Source organism: Somniosus microcephalus, chromosome 20, assembly GCF_052327205.1.
Source record: "Somniosus microcephalus isolate GS21.2 chromosome 20, FLI_Smic_1.0, whole genome shotgun sequence".
NCBI classification, from domain to species: Eukaryota; Metazoa; Chordata; class Chondrichthyes; order Squaliformes; family Somniosidae; genus Somniosus; species Somniosus microcephalus.
In genome coordinates, this window is record NC_141006.1 from 81,943,810 (window position 1) to 81,969,612 (window position 25,803).

A 25,803-nucleotide genomic window follows, 5' to 3' on the forward strand; every position below is an offset into this window, starting at 1 on the left:
ATGAATATAACTATAAATAATCGTGTGAATAAAGACTTTAAGAGAGCGAGAGAAGCGGCCGGGATAAAGGTAAGCCTGACTTTTAAGACTCTTAGGCCGCGAAATTCAGTATGTTAGTGCCTCCCGTTAGTGCCTGGTGGGGCTGCTAACGGGGCACCAAGGGGTTAGCACCTGGGCGCGGCGAATGCAGCAACGCCCATGAACGTCAGTGCCGGTTTAGCGCTGCCACTAACTCTTAGCGCCTGGGCCTCCAGCGCCTCGCAGATCATAAAGTGCGCAGCGCCCCGTTATCGCACTGGATGGAAAATTAACTTTCGCCCGATGCTTTATCGCCTCACGCCGACAACGCCAGCAAGAGGAGTTATTGTGAACTCGGCTGGCCGCTTCGAGAGCAGTAATGAAAGGGAATGCTTTTCAGCTCGTGCAACCTTTATTATTTGCACCAGTGCAAAGTTTTTAATGTTTCATTGGTGCCAGATGTCCAAGCTCTCCACTTTGTGGGAGTGTTTGGGGCTGTAATGGCAGTCGCCCAGGTCGCCTAGCAAATCAGAGCTGACGACAACCAGCTTGTGCAGCATCTTTGGCCCTTCCCTTTAAGCGAGGGAAGCAGCCTCTGTGATGAAAGATTGCCGTTTACAACGCGCTCGAAATTGTTTAGTGCTCTGCCGCTACCGTCCCGCTTTCGGACTTTAGCGCCCTGAGAGAAGTGGTTAGCGTTTGATTTAGCGCTCCACTTCCCTCTTGGAGCACTAAAACTGAATTCCGCAGGAGGCGAGAATGATTAGCGCCTGGCGCTAATTTTTCAACTTTTAAAGCTTTTGCGCCCCAAACGGGGCGATACCGAATTTCTCCACCTTAGTCTTAAGTTTATTTCTATAAGTCAGATAATAGCCTATTAAATAAAGACATGGCAGGGCACCTCAGTCCCACGGAATGCACATCCTGTGCCATGTGGGAAATCTAGGATGCTTCCCATGTCCTGGAGAACATGTGCAGGAAGTGTCGTCGGCTGGAGGAGCTCGAGCTCCGTGTTTCAGAGCTTGAGCAGCAGCTGGCTTCACTGCGGTGCATCCGTGAGGCTGAGAGCTACGTGGATAGCACGTTTCAGGAGGTGGTCACCCCGCTGCGCAAGAATATGCAGGCAGAGAGGGAATGGGTGACCGTCAGACAGAAGAGGAGGACCAGGCAGGTAGTGCAGGAGTCCCCTGAGTGCATCTCGCTCGCCAGTACTGAATACTGGTGAGCGTGATGGTTCCTCTGGGGAGTACAGCCAGAGCCAAGTCCATGGTACCACAGGTGGCTTAGCTGTACAGGGGGCAGGAGGAAGATTGGGAAGGCAATAGTGGTAGGGGATTCGGTAGTTAGGGGAACAGACAGGTGTTTCTGTGGCCGCAGATGTGACTCCAGGATGGTATGTTGCCTCCCTGTTGCCAGTGTTAAGGATGTTACTGAGCGGCTGCAGAACATTCTGAGGAGGGAGGGTGAACAGCTAGAGGTCGTGGTCCATATCGGTACTAACGACATAGGTAGAAAGAGGGATGAGGTCCTGCAGGTAGATTTTAGGGAGCTAGGAAAGAGAGTAAAAAGTAGGACCTCAAAGGTAGTAATCTCTGGATTACTCCTGGTGCCACGCGTGATGGAGTATAGAAATAGGAGGATAGAGCAGATGAACGCGTGGCTGGAGAGATAGTGCAGGATGGAGGGCTTCAGATTACTGGGGCATTGGGACCAGTTCTGGGGGAGGCGAGACCTGTACAGGCTGGACGGGTTGCACCTCAACAGAGCCGGTGCCAATATCCTCACTGTTATAAATCTCATCACCATCAAGAAACTACTCATGAAATAATGCTGGACGGCCAGCTGGTGGCGCCGTCCAAGGAGTATAAATACTCGGGCATGGGCCCAGTTTTCCAGGGACATTTTGTAAGACAGGAACTAGTGAAGTACAACTAGACCTCCATGTTCTGAAACAAGTTGATTAAAGCCTTGCTTTATACTCAAACCAAGTGTGTAGTGAGTTTTATTACGTCACTCACGGGGAGGTTAGCTAGTCCTGTTGGCAGCGGGATGGGCAGCTGGATGTAGCATTAGAAAGGAGAAACAAAGGGCACAGTAAGGTCATCCAAAACTTAGCTGCCCGTGTCCTAACTCGCACCAAGTCCCATTCACCCATTACCCCTGTGCTCGCTGACCTACACTGGCTCCCGGTTAAGCAACGCCTCGATTTCAAAATTCTCATCCTTGTTTTCAAATCCCTCTATCGCCTCGCCCATCCCTATCTCTGTAATCTCCTTCAGCCCCAAACCCCGTGGGATATCTGCACTCCTGTAATATCCCTGATTATAATTGCTCAATCATTGGTGGCCGTGCCTTCTGTCGCCTGGGTGCTAAGCTCTGGAATTCCCTGCCTAAACCTCTCCGCCTCGCTACCTCTCTTTCCTCCTTTAAGACGCTCTGTAAAACTTACCTCTTTGACCAAGCTTTTGGTCACCTGCTCTAATTTCTCCTTATATGGCTCGGTGTCAAAATTTTTGTCTTTTAATACTCCTGTGAAGCGCCTTGGGACGTTTTACTACATTAAAGGCGCTATATAAATACAAGTTGTTGTTGTTGTTATTAGGTGGGGTCAGACTAAGAGAGAACACAGGATGGTCTAAGATAGGTTTACAGTGCATGTATGTGAACGCACAAAGCATAGTAAACAAGGTTGGTGAGCTGCAGGTTGTTGTGTATGTACCTTTAAGGGAATAACTGGTCTTAGGCTGCAGTACCGGCAGTGACCACCCCTGTATAAAAGGCCCTAGCAGGCTTCTGTAGTTTCAGTTTCAAGCTGCCTCTTGTTCAGTAAAGTACCTGTTAAACTGTTCTCCCGAAGTCCGTGTATTATTGAGGCGCGGACTTTACAGTGGCGACGAGTAAGTTCGAACTCACCTGTAGTGTGGCATCATCTCACGGGGATCTTGCCTGAAAGGAAGGTCCTGGAAGGTCGTAGTCTGAGCAACGGGCGTCGACCGAGGGCAACCGCCCAAAGAATCCATCGGTGTTTGGAGAATTGCGGGAGAGACTGTGGTTCCAGTGAATCGTGCTGGTAGCAGGTAGCGCGCTGACCCTTCCGGACTGCGGCGGGCTCAAGCTCGATCGAGCGGCTCTACAAATCGGGCCACGCAGCGTCGCCGGGAAAAGAAAACAAGAGAGGGTGGAGCGCACAGGGCGCGGTCGGTGCTCGAGAACAGGACAGCGGAGAGAAACTAAACGGGGGGGAAGGAAAGCGAGACGCGCCGAAGCTGCGGGTCGCCGCCATTACCCCGTAGAACGCTAGGAGCAGCGTGGCAGTAAGGGGAAGAAGCAAAAGCGCAGGAGGCACCATTTTATTCCATTGGGGAAGAAGCAAAAGCGCGGGAGGCGCCATTTTAAATCACCCAAGATGCTGAAAAGTGGCAGTATCACTTCTTTCGACAACGAGGTAGAAGACTGGACCACGTATGTAGAAAGAATCGAAGTGTACTGCAAGGCAAATGAGGTGGCCGATGGGTGCGAATACGTACGGCCTATTGCGGAATTTAATTACCCCAGCTAAACCAATGGAGAAAAGTTTTGAGGAGATTGTTCATATCTTACAGGAACATCTAAGCCCTACACCACTGCTGATAACAGAAAGATTCAAGTTCCATAAAAGAAACCAGCACAAAGATGAGAACAATGCTGACTATCTTACGGAACTACGCAAGTTATCGAAGCACTGCCAGTTCGGAGCAGGACTGGCAGACACCTTACGGGATAAGTTTGTCTGCGGGTTCCAGAGTGAAGGAACCCAGAAACGACTACTTTCAAAAAAGGACCTGACGCTAGAACAGGCTTTCAGCGTGGCAGTATCCTATGAAGCAGCAGCACGGGGAGCTGCGGAAATACAACAGAAACCACAAGAATACAGCGCTAACGAAATGGCGTATGGAGCCGAAAAGTGCTATCGCTGCGGCAGAACAACCCATGAGCAGAAGGACTGCTGGTTTAAAGACAAAATATGCAGGCAATGCGGGAAGATGGGACATATAGCAAGAGTCTGCAGGTCGGGAAAGAAGACCAACACGACAAGAACTACTAAGGAACAGTACCGGAAAGTAAAGAAACTGACAGATAGTAGTTCAGAAGATCAGGAGAGTGATAAGGACTCTGGGAGCAGGCGACTAAGTTGTTTAAAGCTACACAACGTGATCGCAAAAGAAGATCACCGAACCATTTGGGTCACCCTCATGATAGCAGGGTCCCCAGTGAAGATGGAATTGGACACAGGATCAGCCCTAACTGTCATGAATCGACGAGACTATGAGCGGCTATTCTCACACATACCCTTAAAGGACACGTCCATTGTATTGAAGACATACACGGGGCAAAAGGTCTACCCCAGAGGAAAAATAAGGGTGCCAGTTGAATATAACGGAAAGGAAACTCAGAAACTATACATGTATATACTACGAGATGGAGGACTACCATTATTGGGACGTGAATGGATCTGAAGACTACAATTGGATTGGCATTCCATTCTGGCACTAACTGTGACTGACAAAAAAGATGATGACGTCGCACCTGGACGTCTGTCACAAATTCTATCTGACGCGGAAGAGGTGTTCCAACAAGGACTTGGGACTCTAAAAGGAGTAAAGGCAACCATAAAGATTGAGGATAACGCAACCCCAAAATTTTTCAAGGCCAGACCGGTGCCATACGCGATACGCCCAGCTGTGGAAGCTGAACTGGAGAGTCTGGAGCGTTCGGGGGTGCTGCCTAAGGTGGACCACACCCATCGTTCCTGTAATGAAGAAAGCATTGAGCAGCACGCCTGGGGAGCCAAGGAAGGTTCGCATCTGTGGGGACTTCAAGGTGACTGTGAACCCAGTCCTGCACACAGTACAGTATCCGCTTCTGCAGATAGAAGATATTTTCGCCTATCTGGAGGGAAACGTTTACAAAGATTGACCTGGCTCAAGCGTATCTACAAATGGAGGTGGAAGAAGCATCTAGGAAATACCTCACGATAAACACTCACAAAGGCCTTTACCAGTACAATCGACTGGTATTTGGGGTAGCATCGGCCCCGGCTATGTGGCAGAGGGCAATGGAACAAGTCCTGCAAGGGATCCCGGGGACCCAGTGTTATTTGGACGACATCCTGGTTACGGGCGAAAATGACAATGAACACCTTGCCAACCTGGAACAGGTGCTCACGAGATTGCAGGAATATGGGCTACGAGCCAACCGTCCCAAATGCGAGTTCTGCAGGAGACAAATCTCATATTGTGGCCACATGATTGATGAGGAAGGGTTGCATAAGTCGCCGGACAAGATTGAGGCTGTAGTCAAGGCTCCAGCACCAGAAAATGTGTCGCAACTGCAGTCGTTCCTCGGGTTGGTGAACTACTACCATAAGTTCTTGCCGAATTTATCTACAATTCTGCACCCGCTGAACGCCCTCCTTCAAACTGGTGTAACATGGAAATGGAGTGATGAGTGTAAGCGTGCCTTTCAGGAATGTAAATGCCAAATCACTTCAAAAGAAGTATTGGCCCACTACAACCCAACACTACCGATTCGGTTGGCATGTGATGCGTCACCTTACGGCATTGGAGCGGTGCTGTCACACAAATTCCGTGACGGTTCAGAGAGGCCAATAGCCTTTGCATCGCGCTCACTAACCTCAGCTGAGCGTAACTACGCCCAGGTTGACAGGGAGGCCCTCAGCCTGGTGTGGGGGGTGAAGAAGTTCAATCACTATCTGCACGGGCAGAAATTCACTCTACTGACTGATCATCAACCCCTGGTCTCAATTTTTAACCCAAAGAAGGGCGTTCCAGTGATGATGGCGCAACGGCTGCAAAGATGGTCACTTTTTCTAGGGGCACATCAGTATGACATAGAGTACAAAGGTACGAAACAACATGGAAACGCTGATGGGCTGTCGCGCCTACCGTTGCCTACGGCGGAAGAAGCACCTGCAGTGGACCCTGTGAAGATATTCCATGCAACCATAGTCGAATGTCTGCCTGTTACAAACGCAAGTATTGAGAAGGAAACCCGAAATGACCCGACACTCTCTCGGGTCTATGATTTGACGGTGAAGGGATGGCCAGCATATGGTGACTCACTGTTGCCAGCATTCTCGCCAAGGAAGGAACAGCTATCAGTGTGCCGGGGAACCTTGATGTGTGGATCCCGAGTGGTAATTCCACCCAAGTTGAGAGATAGAGTACTCAATGAGCTTCACGAGGGTCATCTGGGAGGGGTAAAAATGAAGAGCCTAGCCAGGGCGTTTGTGTGGTGGCCGGGAATCGATAAAGAAATCAAGGATATGACCAAGAGATGCACAGGATGCCAGAAGGTCCAAAACGCTCCACCACAGGCCCCGCTACATCCATGGGAGTGGCCCTCATCTCCATGGCAACGGGTACACATTGATTTCGCTGGTCCATTTATGGACTCAATGTTTCTAATCGCTGTGGACGCCCATTCGAAATGGCCAGAGGTCATTAAAATGTCTTCCACCACTACGGAAAAAACTATTGCAGTCCTAAGGACCATCTTCGCCAGGAATGGGTTGCCAGAACAGATCTGTTCCGACAATGGCCCACAGTTTGTGTCTGAGGATTTCCGGAGGTTCCTGAAGAATAATGGGGTGAAACATTACACATCTGCCCCATATCATCCAGCCACAAATGGATTGGCTGAGACGTTTGTTCAGACCTTTAAAAAGGCCATAAAGGCAATGTATAATGACGACATACCACTGCAACACAAGGTGGATAACTTCCTGTTTGCTTACCGGAATGCGACACATGCAGTAACCAACCAAACTCCAGCCGTACTGTTTTTCAACCGGAGACTAAGATGTCGCTTGGATTTGCTCAAACCAAACATAAGACGAGATGTTGAGGATAAGCAGTTCCAGCACATAAATGAGAAGCCCACCAGGAGCTTCAAGATAGGGCAACCAGTCTTGGCCCGCGACTACCGAACAGAAAAATGGCAGCCAGGCACGATATGCACACAGCAGGGACCACTAATGTACACAGTGGACGTTGGAGAGAGCATCGTGAGATGCCACGCTGACCAGATTCTAGAGTCACAGGAACAAGCCAAACCTGTACCACAAGCATGTGCACCTGGTAATGAGCCCGAAGTACAGATTGCGTCGACCTCAGAAGCAGGGGTATTGGAAGCTGACGAACCAACCAATGACAATGAGCCAGAATTGACTCCACCGCCAGAACAGGATACTCGAGAAAGGCGCTATCTAGTCCGGATCAGGAAGCCTCCTCAAAGACTGAACTTATAAATGACTATTTCAGTTGATGTATATATTACTGAGAAAATTGTAATTGTAATTAGTTATTATTTAGTTGTTAAATGAATGTTATGTACTGTTTATCTAAAAGGGGAGGAATTGTTGTGAATGTACCTTTAAGGGAATAACTGGTCTTAGGCTGCAGTACCAGCAGTGACCACCCCTGTATAAAAGGCCCTAGCAGGCTTCTGTAGTTTCAGTTTCAAGCTGCCTCTTTTTCAGTAAAGTACCTGTTAAACTGTTCTCCCGAAGTCCGTGTATTATTGAGGCGCGGACTTTACACAGATAGCCACATGAGAATATGATGTTGCAGCAATAACGGAGACCTGACTCAAAAAAGGGCAGGATTGGGTATTAAATATTCCTGGATAGAAGGAGTTTAGAAAAGATAGGGAAGGAAAGATAGGAGGTGGTGTGGCAGTATTGGTTAAGGAGAATGTTACAGTGCTGGAGAGAGAGGATGTCCTGAAGGGGTCAAGGGCAAAATCTATATGGCTAGAGTTAAGAAATAATAGAGGTGCCATTACACTACTAGGTGTATTCTATAGGCCACCAAATAGTGGTAAAAATATGGAGGAGCAAATTTGCAGAGAAAACACAGAGCAATGCAAGAACTATAGAGTAGTGATAATGGGGGACTTCAACTATCCTAATATAGACTGGGATCGTCATAGTGTAAAGGGCAGAGAGGGGGAAGAATTTCTCAAGTGTGTTCAGGAGAACTTTCTGGATCAGTATATTTCTGGCCCAACGAGGAAGGAGGCATTGCTGGATCTGGTTCTGGGGAATGAGGTAGGTCAAGTGGAGCAAGTGTCAGTAGGTGAACATTTAGGGAACAGTGATCATAGTATCATAAGGTTTAGATTAGCTATGGAAAAGGACAGGGAGCAATCTAGAGTAAAAATACTTAATTGGAAGAAGGACAATTTCAGTGGGGTGAGTTCGGATCTGGTCTGGGTAAATGGAATCAAAGATTGGCAGGCAAAACTGTAACGGAACAATGGGCTGCCTTTAAAGAGGAAATAGTTTGGGTATAGTTGAGGTACATTCCCACTAGGGGGAAAGGCAGGGTAACTACAGTCAGGGCTCCCAGGATGACGAAAGAGATAGAGAATAAGATGAAGCAGAAAAAGAGCCCGTATGACAGATATCAGGTCGAGAATACATCTGAGAATCAAACTAAATATAGAAAGTTCAGAGGAAAAGTGAAAAAGAAAATAAGAGGGGCAAAGAGAGGGTATGAGAATAGAATGGCAGCTGACATAAAAGGTCATCCAAAAGTCTTCTATAGGCATATAAATAGTAAATGGAAGTAAGAGGAGGGGTGAGGCCGATAAGGGACTAAAAAGGAGACCTACACATGGAGGCAGAGGGCATGGCTGAGGTACTAAATGAGTACTTTGCATCTGTCTTCACCAAGAAAGAAGATGCTGCCATAGACATAGTGAAGGAGGAGGTAGAGGAGATACTGGACGGGATAAAAATTGATAAAGAGGTACTAGAAAGGCTGGTTGTACTTAACGTAGATAAGTCACCAGGACCAGATGGGATGCATCCTAGGACGCTGAGGGAAGTGAAGGAAGAAATCGCGGAGGTACTGGCCATAATCTTCCAATCCGCATTAGAAACGGGGGTGGTACCAGAGGACTGGAGAATTGCAAATGTTACACCCTTGTTCAAAAAAGTGTCTAAAGATAAACCCAGCAACTACAGGCCAGTCAATTTAACCTCGGAAGTGGGGAAGATTTTAGAAACAATAATCAGGGACAAAATTAACAGTGTGGATTAATTAAGGAAAGCCAGCACTGATTTGTCAAAGGCAAATCATGTTTAACCAACTTGTTTTTTGATGGTAACAGAGAGGGTTGATGAGGTCAATGCAGTTGACGTGGTGTACATGGATTTCCAGAAGGCGTTCGACAAAGTGCCACATAATAGGCTTGCCAGCAAAGTTGAAGCCCATGGAATAAAAGGGACAGTGGCAGCATGGATACGAAATTGGCTAAGTGACAGGAAACAGAGAGTAGTGGTGAACAGTTGTTTTTCGGATTGGAGGAAGGTATACAGTGGTATTCCCCAGGGGTCGGTTCTAGGACCACTGCTTTTCTTGATATATATTAATGACTTGGGTGTGGGTGTACAGGGCACAATTTCAAAATTTGCAGTTGACACAAAACTTGGAAGTATAGTGAACAGTGAGGAGGAGAGTGATAGACTTCAGGAAGACATAGACAGGCTGGTGGAATGGACAGGCACATGGCAGATGAAATTTAACGCAGAAAAGTGTGAAGTGATACATTTTGGTAGAAAGAATGAGGAGAGGAAATATAAACCAAAGGGTACAATCCTAAAGGGGGTCCATGATCAGAAAGACCTGGGGGTATATGTGCACAAATCATTGAAGATGGCAGGGCAGGTTGAGAAAGCAGTTAAAAAAGCTTACGGGATCCTGGGCTTCATGATTAGAGGTATAAAGTAAAAAAGCGTGGAAATTACGATGAACCTGTATAAAACACTGGTTCGACCTCAACTGGAGTATTGTGTCCAATTCTGGGCACCGCACTTTAGGAAGGATGTGAAAGCCTTAGAGAGAGTGCAGAAAAGATTTATGAGAATGATTCCAGGGACGAGGGACTTCCGCTACATGAATAGACTGGAGAAGCAGGGGTTGTTCTCCTTAGAGCAGAGAAGATTGAGAGGAGATTTGATAGAGGTGTTCAAAATCATGAGGGGTCTGGACAGAGTAGATAGAGAGAAACTGTTCCCATTGGCGGAAGGGTCGAGAACCAGAGGATATAGATTTAAGGTGATTGGCAGAAGAACCAAAGATGACATCAGTGAGTGGTTAGGATCTGGAATGCAATGCCTGAAAGGGTGGTGGAGGCAGACCCAATCACGGCTTTCAAAAAGGAGTTGGATAAGTACTTGAAGGAAAAAAATTTGCAGGGCTACGGGGAAAGGGCGGGGGAGTGGGACCAGCTGAAGTGCTCTTGCAGAGAGCCGGCACGGGCTCAAAGGGCCGAATGGCCATCTGTGCTGTAACCATTCTATGATTCTCTGATTCCGCCCATGGGAAGGAAAGAGGAGCTCCCTGTGTGCTGTGATTCCCTTCATAAGCATATGGAGGGGGTCATGGGAGAGCCTGGGTGCAGCCATGCACCTCTGTGCAGTGCTCGTCAGTGTTTGCAGCACCTCAATGCTGTTGAACACTAACAGGAGAGAATAGAAGAACATTGAGAAATGAAAAGGATAATAATGAATAGTTGGCGTGGATTTCAAAAGGGAAAATCTTGCTTTACCAACCTTATTGAATTTTTTGAAGAGGTAACAGAGAGAGTAGACAAGGGTAATGCAGTAGATGTAATTTATCTAGATTTTCAAAAGGCCTTCGATAAGGTACCCCATAATAGACTGATGAATAAGGTCAGAGAATGGGGAGTCAGGGGACAAGTAGCAGAATGGATAGCTAGCTGGCTTCAGGACAGAAAGCAGAGAGTAGGAGTAAAGGGTAGCTTTTCACAGTGGCAGAAGGTGGGTAGTGGTGTTCACAATTACATTAACGATTTAGACTTTGGAATCAAAAACACAATTTCTAAATTTGCGGATGATACCAAATTGGGGGGATAGTCAATACTGAGGAAGACTGCAACAAATTACAGGAGGACATTAAACTTGCAGAATGGGCATATAATTGACAAATGAAGTTCAACACAGACAAATGTAAGGTATTACATTTTGGTAGGAAGAATAGGGAGGTCACTTATCACTTGGAGGGTGGGAGTCTAGGTGGGGTAGAGGAACAAAGGGCTCTCGGAATACAAGTACACAGATCACTAAAAGTTGCGCCACAGGTTAGCAAGGCCATAAAAAAAGCAAACCAAGCACTAGGGTTTACAGGAGACTTTGGTTTATCCAGAGGCTGTATGTCCGGAAACCTCGATCTACCGGCAGAAATCAGGAGCCGTTCTGTTCGGTTGTTTTTCTTCTCGTGGCTTTTTTTCCCAACAGTCAGGCTTTGGAAAGTCTCTCTGAAGCTGTTGCTAAGCTACAGAGACACTTCCAAGGTACGGGCTGACTGTTTGAAGCTGTTGCTAAGCAACAGTGTTTGTTGTCAGATACGGAGATGAAAATCTCCGTATGCTTCAACATTAACTTTGTATGTCCGGCAGTTTTGATAGATCGGCAACAGCTCGGTCCCGTTGGTGCCGGATATAACAAAGTTTCCTGTACTAGATTGCAAGAAGTAGAAGTAAATCGCTGTTTCACCTGGAAGGGGTGTTTGGGGCCCTGGACAGTGGGAAGGGGGGAGGTATGAGGGCAGGTGTTGCATCTCCTGCGCTTGCACGGGAAGGTGCCGGGCGAAGGGGAAGGGGTACTGGGGGTGATAGAGGAGTGGACTAGGGTGTCGCGGAGGGAGCGGTCCCTACAGAATGCTGAAAGGGGAGGGGAGGGGAAGATGCGTTTGATGGTGGGATCATGTATTTCTAGAGGGATAGAATTGAAAAGTAGGGAAGTTATGCTAAACCTGTATTGAACCTTGGTTAGACCACACTTGGAGTACTGTGTACAGTTCTGGTCGACATATTATAAAAAGGATATAGAGGCACTAGAGAGGGTGCAGAGAAGATTTACATGGATGATACCAGAAATGCGAGGGTATACAGATCAGGAAAGGATGAACAGGCTGGGTCACTTTTCTCTTGAAAAAAGGCGGCTGAGGGGTGACCTAATAGAGGTCTTTAAAATTATGAAAGGTTTTGATAGAGTGGATACAGAGAGAGTGTTTCCACTTGTGGAGAAGAGCAAAACTAGAGGCCATCAATATAAGATAGTCACCAAGAAAGCCAATAGAGAATTCAGAAGAAACTTCTTTACCCAGAGAGTGGTGAGAATGTGGAACTCGCTACCACAGGGAGTGGTTGAGGTGAATAGTATAGATTCATTTAAGGGGAGGCTGGATAAACACGAGGGAGAAGGGAATAGAGGGTTATGATGATAGATTTAGATGAGGAAAGACGGGAAGAGGCTCAAGTGGAGCATAAACGCCGGCATGGCCTGTTTCTGTGCCGTATATCCTATGTAATCCTATGTAAGCCAAAGCTTCTTCGACAGCACCTCCCAAACCCGCGACCTCTACCACCTAAATGCAGGCACATGGGAACACCACCACCTCCAAGTTCCTCTCCAAGTCACACCCCATCCTGACTTAGAAGTATATCGCTGATCCTTCATCGAGCAAATTGGCTGCCGCGTTTTCTACATTACAACAGTGAATACACTTAAAAAAAAAGTACTTCATTCAGATGTGCTGAGGTTATGAAGGTGTTATATAAATGCATGTCTTTCTTTTCCTTGATGCAAAGTAGAAACAACCAGAGAAATGTAGCGTGACATGGCCTCAACCGCGATCTTGGGTTCATGTCACGCTACATGTAACCCCACCTGACGTAGGGTCACCCAGACTCGAGTCGTCGTTGGCTTGTTCTCTCTACACAGATGCGGCCGGACCTGCTGTGATTTCCAGCAAAAAAAAAAATGTTTTTCAGTCTGTTTTTTGTTTTTCATACAGACCCCAGCATCTGCAACATTTGACCCCTTGTGACCCCACCTCATTGTTCTTTGATGTAATGTTTTCCTGACTAACCTGTTTGGACACCATTCACACCTTTGATCGCTGTGATTATCTCTCTGCCGAGGTGCGACAAATGGCAGTTAGAAAGATTACCTGTAAACATCTGGCATTATTCTCTGACTATATAAGCTGTGTCTTTATGCATCTCTCCACTTCACCTGACGAAGGAGCAGCGCTCCGAAAGCTTGTGATTTCAAATAAAACTGTTGGACTATAACCTGGTGTTGTGTGACTTCTCACATTTGTATTTTCCATGGATACTTCCTCCAAGCACGAGGGCAGGATGGATCACACTTGATGAGCCAACTGGCCTGTGTCTCTGCTGTAACAATCTCCAGTTTCTGTGGGAAGGGTTCAATCTGCTAGTTTTTCCTCTTCCTCCTGTTCTCAACAGTGGAGTAACCTACTACAATAATACAGCCTACCTCACTCGGTATTGCAAATTGGTGCTCATTACGTTATTGCCTCTGCAGAGACAACAACATTCTAAAGCCTATCTGATGTAGTATTATTGTAACCATATATTTAATATTGCAAATTTTAACTAGCCTTTTTTAATGAGCAATATAGTAATACTTTGGGCAAAAGATCATTAGTCCCTTCCAAACCTCCCATCAGTTTCCTTATCGTCATTCTAGAACTAATAACCCTCTATCCACTTTCCCAATATGAATTTATCCAGTTCTTTTTAAAAATCTGTCACTTTTTCTGTTTCACCACTCCCTGCTCTTCCACAATGCTTATTAAAGTCATGCTGCCTTTTCTCCTGTCCTTTTTGAGTTTTTACAAGTTGCCTTTTTAACTTGAAACCGCCCCCCCCACCACTGAAAAGCATAAAGTTATTTTTAAAAAGGAACTGGCCAAAGGTCAATGGTGGGGGGAGTTAACCGGATGCTCCGCTGGTGTGCTGGTCGGAGTTCGTACTTACCAAGAGTTTGTCATATTCTGCATCTGATGAAGACAGAGTCAGTGACTGGCTGGGACTTGAGGACGTGGGGCTGTCTTCACTCAGTGCACTGCCTGGATCAGGAACGTACAATCTCTGCAGGAAAAATTCTTAATTCAGATTTAATTTATTGTTAATGATTTATGCATAACATTTTTTTTCTTGAGCCGGAGCTGGCGCACATGGAAACCCATTACCCTGTTTAAGAGTCTTCACTTCAAGCTACTGAGAAATGTACACTCATCTATAGAGCTTATCTTTGCAAAATTACTCCATTAAATAATAAGCTAGCATTACCACAAGTAAAATGGTGAGTAGGCTGTCATACTTTGGATTTTCCACTTAAGCACAGAATTATACAGAAATTACAATGTGTGAAAAGGCCATACACCCCGACCCGTCTGGGTTGGCATTTGTCCTCCACACGAGCAGAAGTCCAAATGACATGTGCCCGTTTGATTTCCATGGACCATTCCAATGCTGCCTTGATGGCGAGGGCAGCTCCTCTCACCTCTTCTCTGGCATTCGGCTCGAGTCCATGTCTGGATCAAGGCTGTACTGGTGTCTGGAGCAGAGTGGTTCTGACAAAACTCAAACTGAGTGCTGGTGAATCGGTTATTGGTGAGTGGATGTTGCTTGATGGCACTATTGATCACTCCTTCCATAACTTCCCGGATTATTGGGAGAAGGCTGACAGAGTAGTAATGACCAGGTTTGATTTTATATCAGGGCAATCTTCCACATTGTTAGGTGTCATAGCTCTATAGGAACAGCTCAACTAGGGGAGCAGCTAGCTACAGTATACAGGTCTTCAGCATTACAGATGAATGTTGTCAACACCCATAACTGTTGCTGTGTCAAGTGTACTCAACCGGTTTGTAATGTCACATGGAGTGAACTGAAATGGCTGGCTATCTGTGATAGTGGGGATCTTGGGCAGAGGCCGAGCAGTATCATCCACTTGACACTTTTGGCTGAAGGCACTTGCAAACGTAGAATTACTTAGAAATTACAAAATGGAAACAGGCCAATCTGTCCAACCTGTCCATGTTGGTGTTTACCCTCCATGCAAGGAGTAGTCCTAATTCTATGTGCCCAATCTGTTCCCATATTCCTTTGTTCCCCTTTCCTTCAACCACCTAACTAACATATTCTTAAAAATTGACATGATCTCTGCTTCAATCATTAACTCCGGTAGTGCATTCCACAACCTCTGTAGCTAACCTTGACTACAATTAATAATTGTGGGTGTGTGTGCATAAACAGACTAATAATGCATCGGAATCTGGATTTTAATGTCTAGCACTGAAGCCATTTAAATTTAAACTTTAATTCAACACAGCGTGCTCATCATATTTGATGAAAGAAACAACATATATTTAGGAGTTGGGATTGGACAAAGGTTGTGTCTGAACAGTAAAAGATTAGGTAGGTATGGAAATTTATTAGAGATGCTTTTCCCACTATTATGCACTCACATTAAAATACTGGAAATAGGTCCCTTAATGTCTCACTGGAAACATTAACCTATTTTTCTCTGTTCGATACGGACTAATCCACTGTGTACTTTCAGTAGTTCCTGCTCTTTTTGGGGGATTTATGGAATGTCCAGTTCTTTTTGTCATTAAACATTCACATACCTGCCCAGGAACAATACTTTGTGAATAAAGCTTGTTTAATTGAACCAGTTTATTTGGTGTACTGTTGAACTTCAGGGCTATGCTATAGAGCGTGTCCTCCATTCCTGCCTGTAAAAAGAATCGCACACTGTATCTCCATTTGTAACGTACTTATCAAGACACGCAAAGAAAGTGATAACATTGGAGAATACTTACTCTGTATTCTATAGTGCCTTCTGGTTTCTCTTGGATTAATTTTCTACCATTTTTCTCTTCCCTTTTATTTCCTGAAGGATTTTGAAAGGAAATGCAAACAAAAAAAAAATCAAATAATGAAGCTTCTCAGTTTGGGCATCGATGTCAGCCCACATGATCTGCATAAACTTGGCTTGTATTCCCTCGAGTACAGCAGATTGAGCAGTGATCTGATTGAGGTGTTTAAAATGTTAAAAGGATTCAATAGGGTAGATACAGAGAAACTATTTCCTCTGATGGGGAAATCAAGAAGGGGCAAAATCTTAAAATCAGAATTAGTCCATTTAAGAGGGAAATCAAGACACGTTTTCCTTCATCGTAGAAATCTGGAATTCTCTCTTCAGAAAGGCTGTGGATGCTGGGACAATTGGAGCTATCAAGAATGAGATTGATAGATTTTTGTTGGTAAGGATATGGAGCTAAAGCAGGAAATGGAGTTGAGATACAGATCAGCCTTGATCTAATTGAATGGCAGAGCAGGCTCGATGGCCTACTCCTGTTCCTGTGCCCATTAATGGGGTATATTTTTGTCTGTACTTCCTTGGCCCAAGGTATCTTTTGGATGAAGAGAATGGAAAATCAGGCATGGAGGATAGAAGGAAAATTGAGCAGTCTCCATTACAGGCATGCAATCTTCCTTGTCTAATTTTCCTCTCTGCACTCTGCATTTACTATACTTTATACCCAGGCAGTACGGAGGAAAGTCTACCCCATATATCTTACAGGATATATCAATCATGTCAATAGTATATTGTTATATTTCCCTGTCAAAGTATATAGAGCTGATAATCATCTACTTATGCAAGTCAGTTCTGACAGAATGGGAAATTGCTAATATAATTCAATTTCATAGATGAGGCTAATTATTCACAGAACCAAGTCCAGATTTGTATATAGGTTGGGGCAGAACATTCATAGTGCAATTTAATTTAATATAATGGGGCGAATGGAAAAGCTCAAAAGGCATCACAACCCATTATGGTGTTGGTGAGGAAGGTCCCAGGTCCGATCCCCGAGTTGCCTGATCTTAATTGGGGTGACAGTAAGGACAGTACAGTTCATCTCATTGTCTCGGTGTTACAAAGAGGAAAAATCAGTCAGGGTCCCCACTTCAGGTGGTTAACCAGTGAACTCTGCATGTGTGTACACAGGTGAAGGCAGCACTGGATTTGGCTGTGGTGGTTCCATGATAGAATAACCTGCCGACATCCATTGTCTAGGTTCACAGCAGTAGGGGTACCAGAGGGCTCCCACTGCATGTGGGTCTGTATCTTAGCATGAATCACCACCTTCAGGAGAGTAGGCAGAAAAGGGAGGGAAAATAAAAGTCTACCAGATTATGGCACACTCCCCACCTAAACTGCTTATAAGAACATAAAAAATAAGAGCAGGAATAGGCCATACGGCTTCTCGAGCCTGCTCCGCCATTCAATAAGATCATAGAAACATAGAAGATAGGAGCAGGAGTAGGCCATTCGGCCCCTCGAGCCTGTTCCGCCATTTAATGAGATCATGGCTGATCATCCAAATTCAGTACCCTGTCCCTGCTTTCTCCCCATATCTCTTGATCCCTTTAGCCTCAAGAAATATATCTAACTCCTTCTTGAATATATTTAATGAATTGGCCTCTACTGCCTTCTGTGGCAGAGAATTCCACAGGTTCACCACTCTCTGGGTGAAGAAATTCCTCCTCATCTCAGTCCTAAATGGCTTACCCCTTATCCTTAGACTGTGACCCCTGGTTCTGGACTCCCCCGTCATCGGGAACATCCTTCCTGCATTTAGTCTGTCTAGTCCTGTTAGAATTTAATAAGTTTCAATGAGATCCTCTCTCATTCTTCTAAACTCTTGTGAATATAAGCCTAATCGACCCAATCTCTCCACATATGTCATACGTCATGGCTGATCATCGACCTCAACTCCACTTTCCCGCCCGATCTCCATATCCCTTGATTCTCCATGAATCCAAATATCTATCTATCTCAGCCTTGAATATACTCAAAAGACTCAGCATTCACAGCCCTCTGGGGCAGAGAATTCCAAAGATTCACAACCCTCTGAGTGAAGAAATTCATCATCTTAGTCTTAAATGGCCTACTCCTTATCCTGAGACTATGCCCCCTAGTTCTAGACACTCCAGCCAGGGGAAACAACCTCTCAGCATCTACCCTGTCAATCCCCTTCAGAATCTTGTATGTTTCAATGTGATCACCTCTCATTCTTCTAAACTCCAGAGAGTATAGGCCCATTCTACACAATCTCTCATCTCCACTTGCCTGGATGAGTGCAGCTCCAACAACACTCAAGAAGCTCGACATCATACAGGATAAAGCAGCCCGCTTGATTGGCACCCCATCCACCACCTTAAACATTCACTCCCTCCACCACCGGCGCACCGTGGCTGCAGTGTGTACCATCTACAAGATGCACTGCAGCAACTCGCCAAGGCTTCTTTGGCAGCACCTCCCAAACCCACGACCTCTTCCACCTAAAAGGACAAGGGCAGCAGGCGCATTGGAACACCACCACCTCCAAGTTCCCCTCCAAGTCACACACCATCCTGACTTAGAAGTATATCGCCGATCCTTCATTGTCACTGGGTCAAAATCCTGGAACTCCCTACCTAACAGCACTGTGGGAATACCATCACCACACAGACTGCAGCGGTTCAAGAAGGCAGCTCACCACCACCTTCTCAAGGGCAACTAGGGATGGGCAATAAATGCTGGCTTTGCCAGCGATGCCCTGATCCCATAAACGAATAAAAAAAAATATGCCATGACTGGCTTTCTACTTTTCACTCCCCCTGCTCTCTTTGATTGGGAATTTCTGCAAAGGTATGTGTGGCACCTCACATATTTAACCTATACCAGCCATTTGAGCTTTTAATGATTTAATAATCAATTTGATATATAGGACGCACAAACTGCAGTATGGCTTGATTTGGGTAATTTCGGTGCAATACGTTACTGTTTTATAGACAGCAATTACACCAGGCAACAGATATTTGTGACACTCCCATTAAAAGAGCAATTGTGTGACAGACCCTTCTACAGAACGGTTGAAGGATTTCACTCATATTTTATCTCGTTAGATGGTAGCATTTGACGGTGCTGGTTTCCGTTTCTATCGCCGACAGCCAGGAGTATCTGAAGGCAGTACTTATGACAGTGTGCGTGGTCTGTGCAGTAACCTGCTCTTCCCCTGCCCACTTCCTAACATGTGTTACTTATTTTATCGTCCTTGGAAGAATGAATGGCTGAGTGTACCCCGCTGGCATTCGAACCCAGGGTCCGCTCGCCTGCAGTCTAACACTTATTCAACGGAGGTATCCTGTGCTTATACTTCAAAAATATAACAGTAAGAACAGGTACTCTGAGCGGAGTCCTGCTGCCTTTGCCTTCCAAATGTCTATAAAAGCAACACAGAAATATCAAAGTAATCCTATGGACCAAATGTAAGCACAAGTATACGGGCTGCATGGCTCAAAAAAGTAGTTTGGTTTTATATCCTTGTAAACTTTGTTTTAGGGTGATTATCCTGCTTGTTCATTTTTCTGAGGAGACAGAATCCTTTTCTATAGCAACAGCCGCCTAATTGATTTTGAACGCAAGCAATGATCTTGGCTCAGTATGTTGCCACTGTCAACTCAATGTTTTCACCTGAACAGTCAGCAATCCACATCAACTCCCTGCATTGAATGAATGCATTCATGCTTATGCAGACCATGGCAAATTTTCCACTCAACGTGCTCAGATCAAAAGTAATCGAACTGAGTCACCCAAAAGTTATTTTTTTGCCAATTTTTTCCCTTTCACTCCTGAAGTCGCTGGACTAGAAATCAAATTGCATGCGAAAATGGGTGTGCGGGGAGGGGGGTGGTGGGGGTGGAAACACAGACTATTTGCGTCAAATGGTACCAATGCAGGCAGAATCTGTGCTGCCTGATGATTATAATGATTTGTGCGTGTAGCCAGCACTACCCGTTCTATTCATTGCCGATCGGGGGAGGTCAGGATGCTACTTAAATGCACCCAGCACTTCTTAAAGGGGAGTTGCATTCTGGCTGCAAAACCTGTACTGCAAGTTCTGGAGGAGGGAGAGAGCGGGCACCAAGGTTCTCTGATGCTGCACTGGATGTCTTGGTGCAGGCAGTGGAGAGGAGCAGGGACATCCTTTCCCTTCCCCTAGGGGGTATGAAGCCCTTCAGGCACCTACTTAGGAGGCAGTGGGAGGAGATAAATGAGGACGTCAATGCCAGAAGTATTGCCACAAGAACATAGCTGCAGTGTTGGGAAAAAAATATCAATGATCTAACTAGCACTGTCAGGGTAGCACTGTTAGGGTAAGAAGACTGCTAATAACGACAGAAAATGCTGGAAAAACTCAGCAGGCCAGGCAACATCCGTGGAGAGAGAAATAGAGTCAACGTTTCAGGTCGAAACCCTTCGTCAGGACTGAAAAATCACAGGAAATGAAACAGATTAAAAGGCCAGTTTGGGGGCTGGGAAATGGGGATGAGAGAACAAAAGAGAAGTGAAGAGACATGAAGAGGTATTCAAAACCAGACGAGATGGTGGTGGGACTAGTGGAGACAAAAGACAGCTCTAGATTCGGTGTGAAATGCGCTGGCAGAATGGGAGACAGCTGCCATGTGGGAGAGAAAAAAAGGGGGAAGGGCACAAAACAAAGGTGTGGATAAAAAATATACATAAAAATGTAATAGGGGCCGAGGTTATGATCTGAAATTGTTGAACTCTATATTGAGTCCGGAAGGCTGTAAAGTGCCTAATCGAAAGATGAGGTGCTGTTCCTCGAGCTTACGCTGAGCTTCCGTGGAACAATGCAAGAGGCCGCGGACGGTGAGGTCTGAGTGGGAATGGAGCGGTGAATTAAAGTGACAGGCCACCGGAAGCTCGGGGGTCACCCTTACAGACTGAACAGAGGTGTTCCGCAAAGCAGTCACCCAATCTGTGTTTGGTCTCCCCAATGTACAGGAGACCACATCGTGAGCAGTGAATACGGTATACTAGATTGCAAGAAGTACAAGTAAATCGCTGTTTCACCTGGAAGGGGTGTTTGGGGCCCTGGACAGTGGGAAGGGGGGATGTATAAGGGCAGGTGTTGCATCTCCTGCGCTTGCACGGGAAGGTGCCGGGCGAAGGGGAAGGGGTGCTGGGGGTGATAGAGGAGTGGACTAGGGTGTCGCGGAGGGAGCGGTCCCTACGGAATGTTGAAAGGGGAGGGGAGGGGAAGATGCGTTTGGTGGTGGGATCACGTTGGAGGTGGCAGAAATGGCGGAGGATGATCCGTTGAATGTGGAGGCTGGTGGGGTGAAAGGTGAGGACAAGGGGATCCCTATCGTGGTTCCGGGAGGGAGGGGCAGGGGTGAGGGCAGAAGTGCGGGAGATAGAACGGACACGGTCGAGGGCCGTGTCAACCACGGTAGAGGGGAATCCTCAGTTGAGGGAAAAGGAAGACATGTCGGAAGCACTGGTATGGAAGGTGGCATTGTCGGAGCAGATGCGGCGGAGACGGAGAAACTGGGAGAATGGAATAGAGTCCTTACAGGAGGCGGGGTGGGAGGAAGTGTAGTCCAGGTAGCTGTGGGAGTCAGTGGGCCTGTAGTTAATGTTGGTCAATAACCTATCCCCAGAGATGGAGACGGAGAAGTCGAGGAAGGAAAGGGAAGAGTTGGAGATGGACCATGTGAAGGTGAGGGAAGGGTGGAAATTGGAGGCAAAGTGAATGAAATTGTCTAGTTCAGGGCGAGAGCAGGAAACGGCACCGATACAGTCATCAATGTACCGGAAAAAGAGGAGAGGAAGACTGCTAAAGTACTTTCTCATCATAGCTGCACCACTCACAGCCTCATTAATGACAACACGCACAGCACTGCCTTCCCCCACTACCCTGCACTGTCCTACAATCACTGCACCACACTTCACTAACATCCTTCTCCTCATGCTCACACACTCACACTATTACAAACTTCACTTACACTGTCAGCTACTCCACCATTACAGCCATATTCTCCAAAGCCTTCACTTAAGACTCTCACTAACACACTTCACTCTCTCTTGCCTGCAGTTGTGTGCCAATTTCTCCTGCACCAGGCTGGAGGAGGAAGAGGAAGAGCCAATTTCTCCTGCCATTGGAGGAGGAAGAGCCATCTACACACCCTCTACTTCCTTCAGTAGAATGTCCTAGCCATTATAGGAAGGGGCAGAGTGCAGGCTGTGGCCACTGGTGGCACTGGACACACCGTGCAAGGTTTCTTTATACCTACTCCTCTTTGTCTCTTCTGACTTCTTCCTCACCCTGCACACGCTGCATGCCAAGCTTTCAACACCCACTTCTTTCTCTCTGCTCTCCGTCACATCACAAGCTAACCCTTGTCCCTTTCTTTCATTTCAGCTGCTGAGAATGTAGATGCCCCTCAGCCAGTGGAGGATGAGGAGTGCGTTGCTGCAGGAGATGCACCGTCACTTGATCTCACTCTTGCAAGCACCAGCTCAGATACTGACAGAACGCGGACTTTAGAGGCTGGGTTAGAGGATGGATCTATACGTGGTGACTCACTGAGTACAAATGCGCAGCAGCTAGGGCAGTGGGATAGGACGCCACAGGTTCCAGCTTGGCAGAGGGCAAGGTGACATATTAGTTCCGCTGCAGAGGACCCATATCCGACTTCGAGGTCCTAGCTACCGAAGAAGGCTCATGTGGAAATGCTTGGGCAACCCACCAGAGAGCCTGCGCACAGTGTCACGAAGCATGAAGAAGTCATGCTCCAATTTATCTCAAGACTTTACGCAGAGTATGGTGACCACTCTGTCCAACATGAACTGGGTGGTCAGCTCCATCAGAACCGGTGTAGAACCCACCATGATGGAGCATTTTATGACAACTCGGACAGCTTCCATGGCAGCACAAACTGCAGCCATGGAAGCTGAGAGGGCTACTGTGATCGCTCACGATGCTGGCATGAAATCTCAGACACCTGCCATCTTGGCTTTGGGGCCACTGTTGAAAGGAGCTTCCAGAACGTCAGATCACTCCTGCATTCCGTTCTCCAGCAGAGCCCTAGGAATGCTGAAGAGCTGCCCCAGGAGCGTGGCTTTGGTTCCATAGGAGAGGCACTTGCTGTCCTCTCTCAGGATGACAGCATGCCTGCTTCCCTTGAAGCTACTCCGCCAGTGCACTTGCTGGTGTCACTCAGCCAGCTGGCCCAGGTTGCTGCAGCCGACACTGAGATGCTGCAGCCAGATCGTCTAGGCCCAGAGCTGCTCAAGGTCGTCCTCCAAGGCCATCTGAAGTATCCTCAACAGAAGCTCAGCAGCCTTCCAACTCCCAGGGTAATGTGCTTACTTACTAGTGCAAAATTGACATTTGCAAATAACTCACCTCATGTTGATACATCAGTGTTAGCCTCAGGTCCCCAAACATTCCCATTCCTCACCCTTCTTCTGTTTTTAATGCTTAAAAATCAGAATGCAGTTTTATCCAGTTTTATGCAGCTGAGTCTGAATATACAATGCTATTTCTTCTTTTTTTTTCAGCTCTGACATGTTCTAAGTGGGACAGGGGTTATAGCTGGGGAATCCTTAGAATAAAACAATCATAAAACGGCGCCTTAGAGTGTTCCTTTACTGTTTCCAGTTCAATAATTTAATTAGCCCTCAAGGAAGCAATTTCTCCAACCTGCTGTCCACAAAGTAGGAAAGCTTAAAATGGGAACAGTAACACATAAGCCAGTCTCACCATCGCCATAAGGATGCTGGAGAGATAATTAAAAAGCATGAGGGTCTTTTGAAAGAAATATAAAATTGAGTTTGCTCTCTTAAATGATGTGTGCTGCAGGCGTACATTTACACTGTAGCTAACCTGGTTTGAACTGGTTTTGCCTAGTTCTGATCAAAGTTCAAACATTCCAATAAATTGACCTGTAAAATTCTTCGGGGGAAAAATTCGGTGGTGCCCCCTTTGGGGTGCTAATGTCGCCAGGGCGATAATTTTAGTACCCCAAAAAATTTAGCGACCCTGCACCATAAATTCAGTAGTAGCGCCCCAAGCAGGAGACGGGGCGCTACTGGAAGTTCTCCCCCTCTTTCTTGGGGCGCTACCAGTGAATTCCGCGGCACTACGTGCGTCATTGCAGACCTCCCTCCCCCGATTAAAGGGGAGGGGCCTAGCGCTGCGCGCACTGGGGCCATGCTGGACCACCAGGGAGCGGGTCCTCTGAAAACAGCCTGGCACTCGAGGAGTGCCGAGCTGAGCGATCGCGGTTGGCACCCTGAGAAAAAAGGGGAAGGGGGCAGATGCTGGCAGTCAGCCAAAAAAAAAATGTCTGCCTGACACCTGCCCTTTAAGTAGCATCACCGCGGCTACAAAAACGCTCCTTGACCCTGTCGGACATATCGTCCGGCGATAGGTCAGGGGCGCAACCCAAGGTTGTGGCCGGGGTGTGAGCGGGGCGCTGCACACGGCAATGACGTCATTGCCGGCGGTGCAGCGCCACACGGTGCTACCAGCTACCGCCGCTGCTAACCTCCCGCTGAATTTCACGGGAGGCGCTAACAGGAAGCACAAAACAACCCAATTTTCCCCCCTTCATGTCATATATTTTTCGTAACCTTTTTAGTAAGGGATAGAAACTTGCTGCCACGTCCAAAACCAGGCTAAAGTAGGATTGGGCAGGGCTTAGGAATGGATATCAGAAATAAACACAGACAGCAGTAGTAGATTTCTTACTGGTACACTGGCTGGTAAATCCATTCTTAAAAAAATAACACTCCTAAAAGCAGCTTTTATAATGGATTAAGTGCTATTCTAGTTCCAGTGATTCCTGCTGTATCTGTCTTGTGCAGCCAGCAGCAACTTCAACTAAACTTGCTGGATTTGCAAAGACCAGAGGCCAAGAACACTTGTTTTTACTGGGTCTTTTTGTTAGGTGATCTTAGCTAATCCTTACTCTGGGCTGAAGACCGCATTGCGCACTGGGAGTCAGCGACACTAGCACGTAATTTAAAAGCAGCTTTAGTTTACGCGCAAGCAGGTTCTCATTTTATTATTGTTCTGACTGGAGCTACTTATCAGATTGTCTGTGGACTGCAATCCTTCACTGATAGAACACAGAACAAGAAGTGAATGACCCTCGGTCACTGGTGCTGTGGATTGGTTGATTCCTGAAGGTAGCAAATAGAATTCCCAGTAGGAAGCTTGAAGCCAGTTCTGGCACAAAGTGGAGAAGACAAAGCTCTCCTGACAGCTGGGAAGCAACATCCAGAAACACCACCTCGACCATTCCCAACGCACTTTTCTTCAAACTCTTCAATGTTCTTCCCTGCTATTCTCTTCTAAAGGAAACGACTCCTTATGAGGACATGGCTTCATCAGCACCCATTACTCCCCAGTACCTCACTGAAGTAGCCACTCATCATGTAGGAAGCTTAACAGTGAGTGTCAATAAGCTATTCAACTGTGGAGGGCACCCAAGCCTGATCCTATCCTCACCCAATGTCCACGCACAGCAGGGTTAGCAGACTGTGACCAGGAGCAGGAACCATGGGCAGTTTTTCCCTCTCTAATCCCAGCTCACTAAAAGCAATTGTAATACCCTGCTCCTGCCCTAGTTGAGATCACTGACACAGACTAGGGAATGAACTGGGAACTTTCCAACGTGTGTGTCTCAGCTACCGAACAGATAATCTTACTGAGTCATCGGGAAAGCCTATATGATCCAAGGGTTGATTTTAATAGGCGGGGATCAGGTTGGGTGGGGTGGCAGCGAGGCAGTTTAAATGTAGCGGGGACTTAGCCCATTCCTTTCCCTCCTGACTTGGCCATGACACCCGACCCAAGTCGGCGAGGTCCTCTTTATATATGCAGGTTGTATTCCAATAGCATCATCGGGGCCCGATCTGCTAATTTAACCCGAGGCCCGAGTGGGAGCAGTGCTGGCTTTGCTACCAGGCCAAACCTGCCGGGAACGGCAGCCATGGCCAGAGAGGCCCAG

General features: G+C 46.7%; 1 protein-coding gene across 8 annotated transcripts in view; it reads right to left on the reverse strand.

The window, feature by feature from the left end:
* Positions 1-25,803, reverse strand: part of LOC147103481 (nuclear receptor coactivator 7) — a 432,740-nt gene that overhangs the window by 110,112 nt on the left and 296,825 nt on the right. For 7 of the 8 annotated variants that reach the window (XM_085963105.1, XM_085963103.1, XM_085963107.1 and 4 more), the window contains 3 exons: positions 15,750-15,820; positions 15,555-15,662; positions 13,897-14,010 (listed from right to left, as the gene is read on the reverse strand). In XM_085963105.1, coding sequence (XP_085819231.1) covers positions 13,897-14,010; positions 15,555-15,662; positions 15,750-15,820 — 293 coding nt within the window. The remainder of the gene's footprint in view (positions 1-13,896; positions 14,011-15,554; positions 15,663-15,749; positions 15,821-25,803) is intronic. The other variant, XM_085963106.1, reaches the window with a different exon arrangement.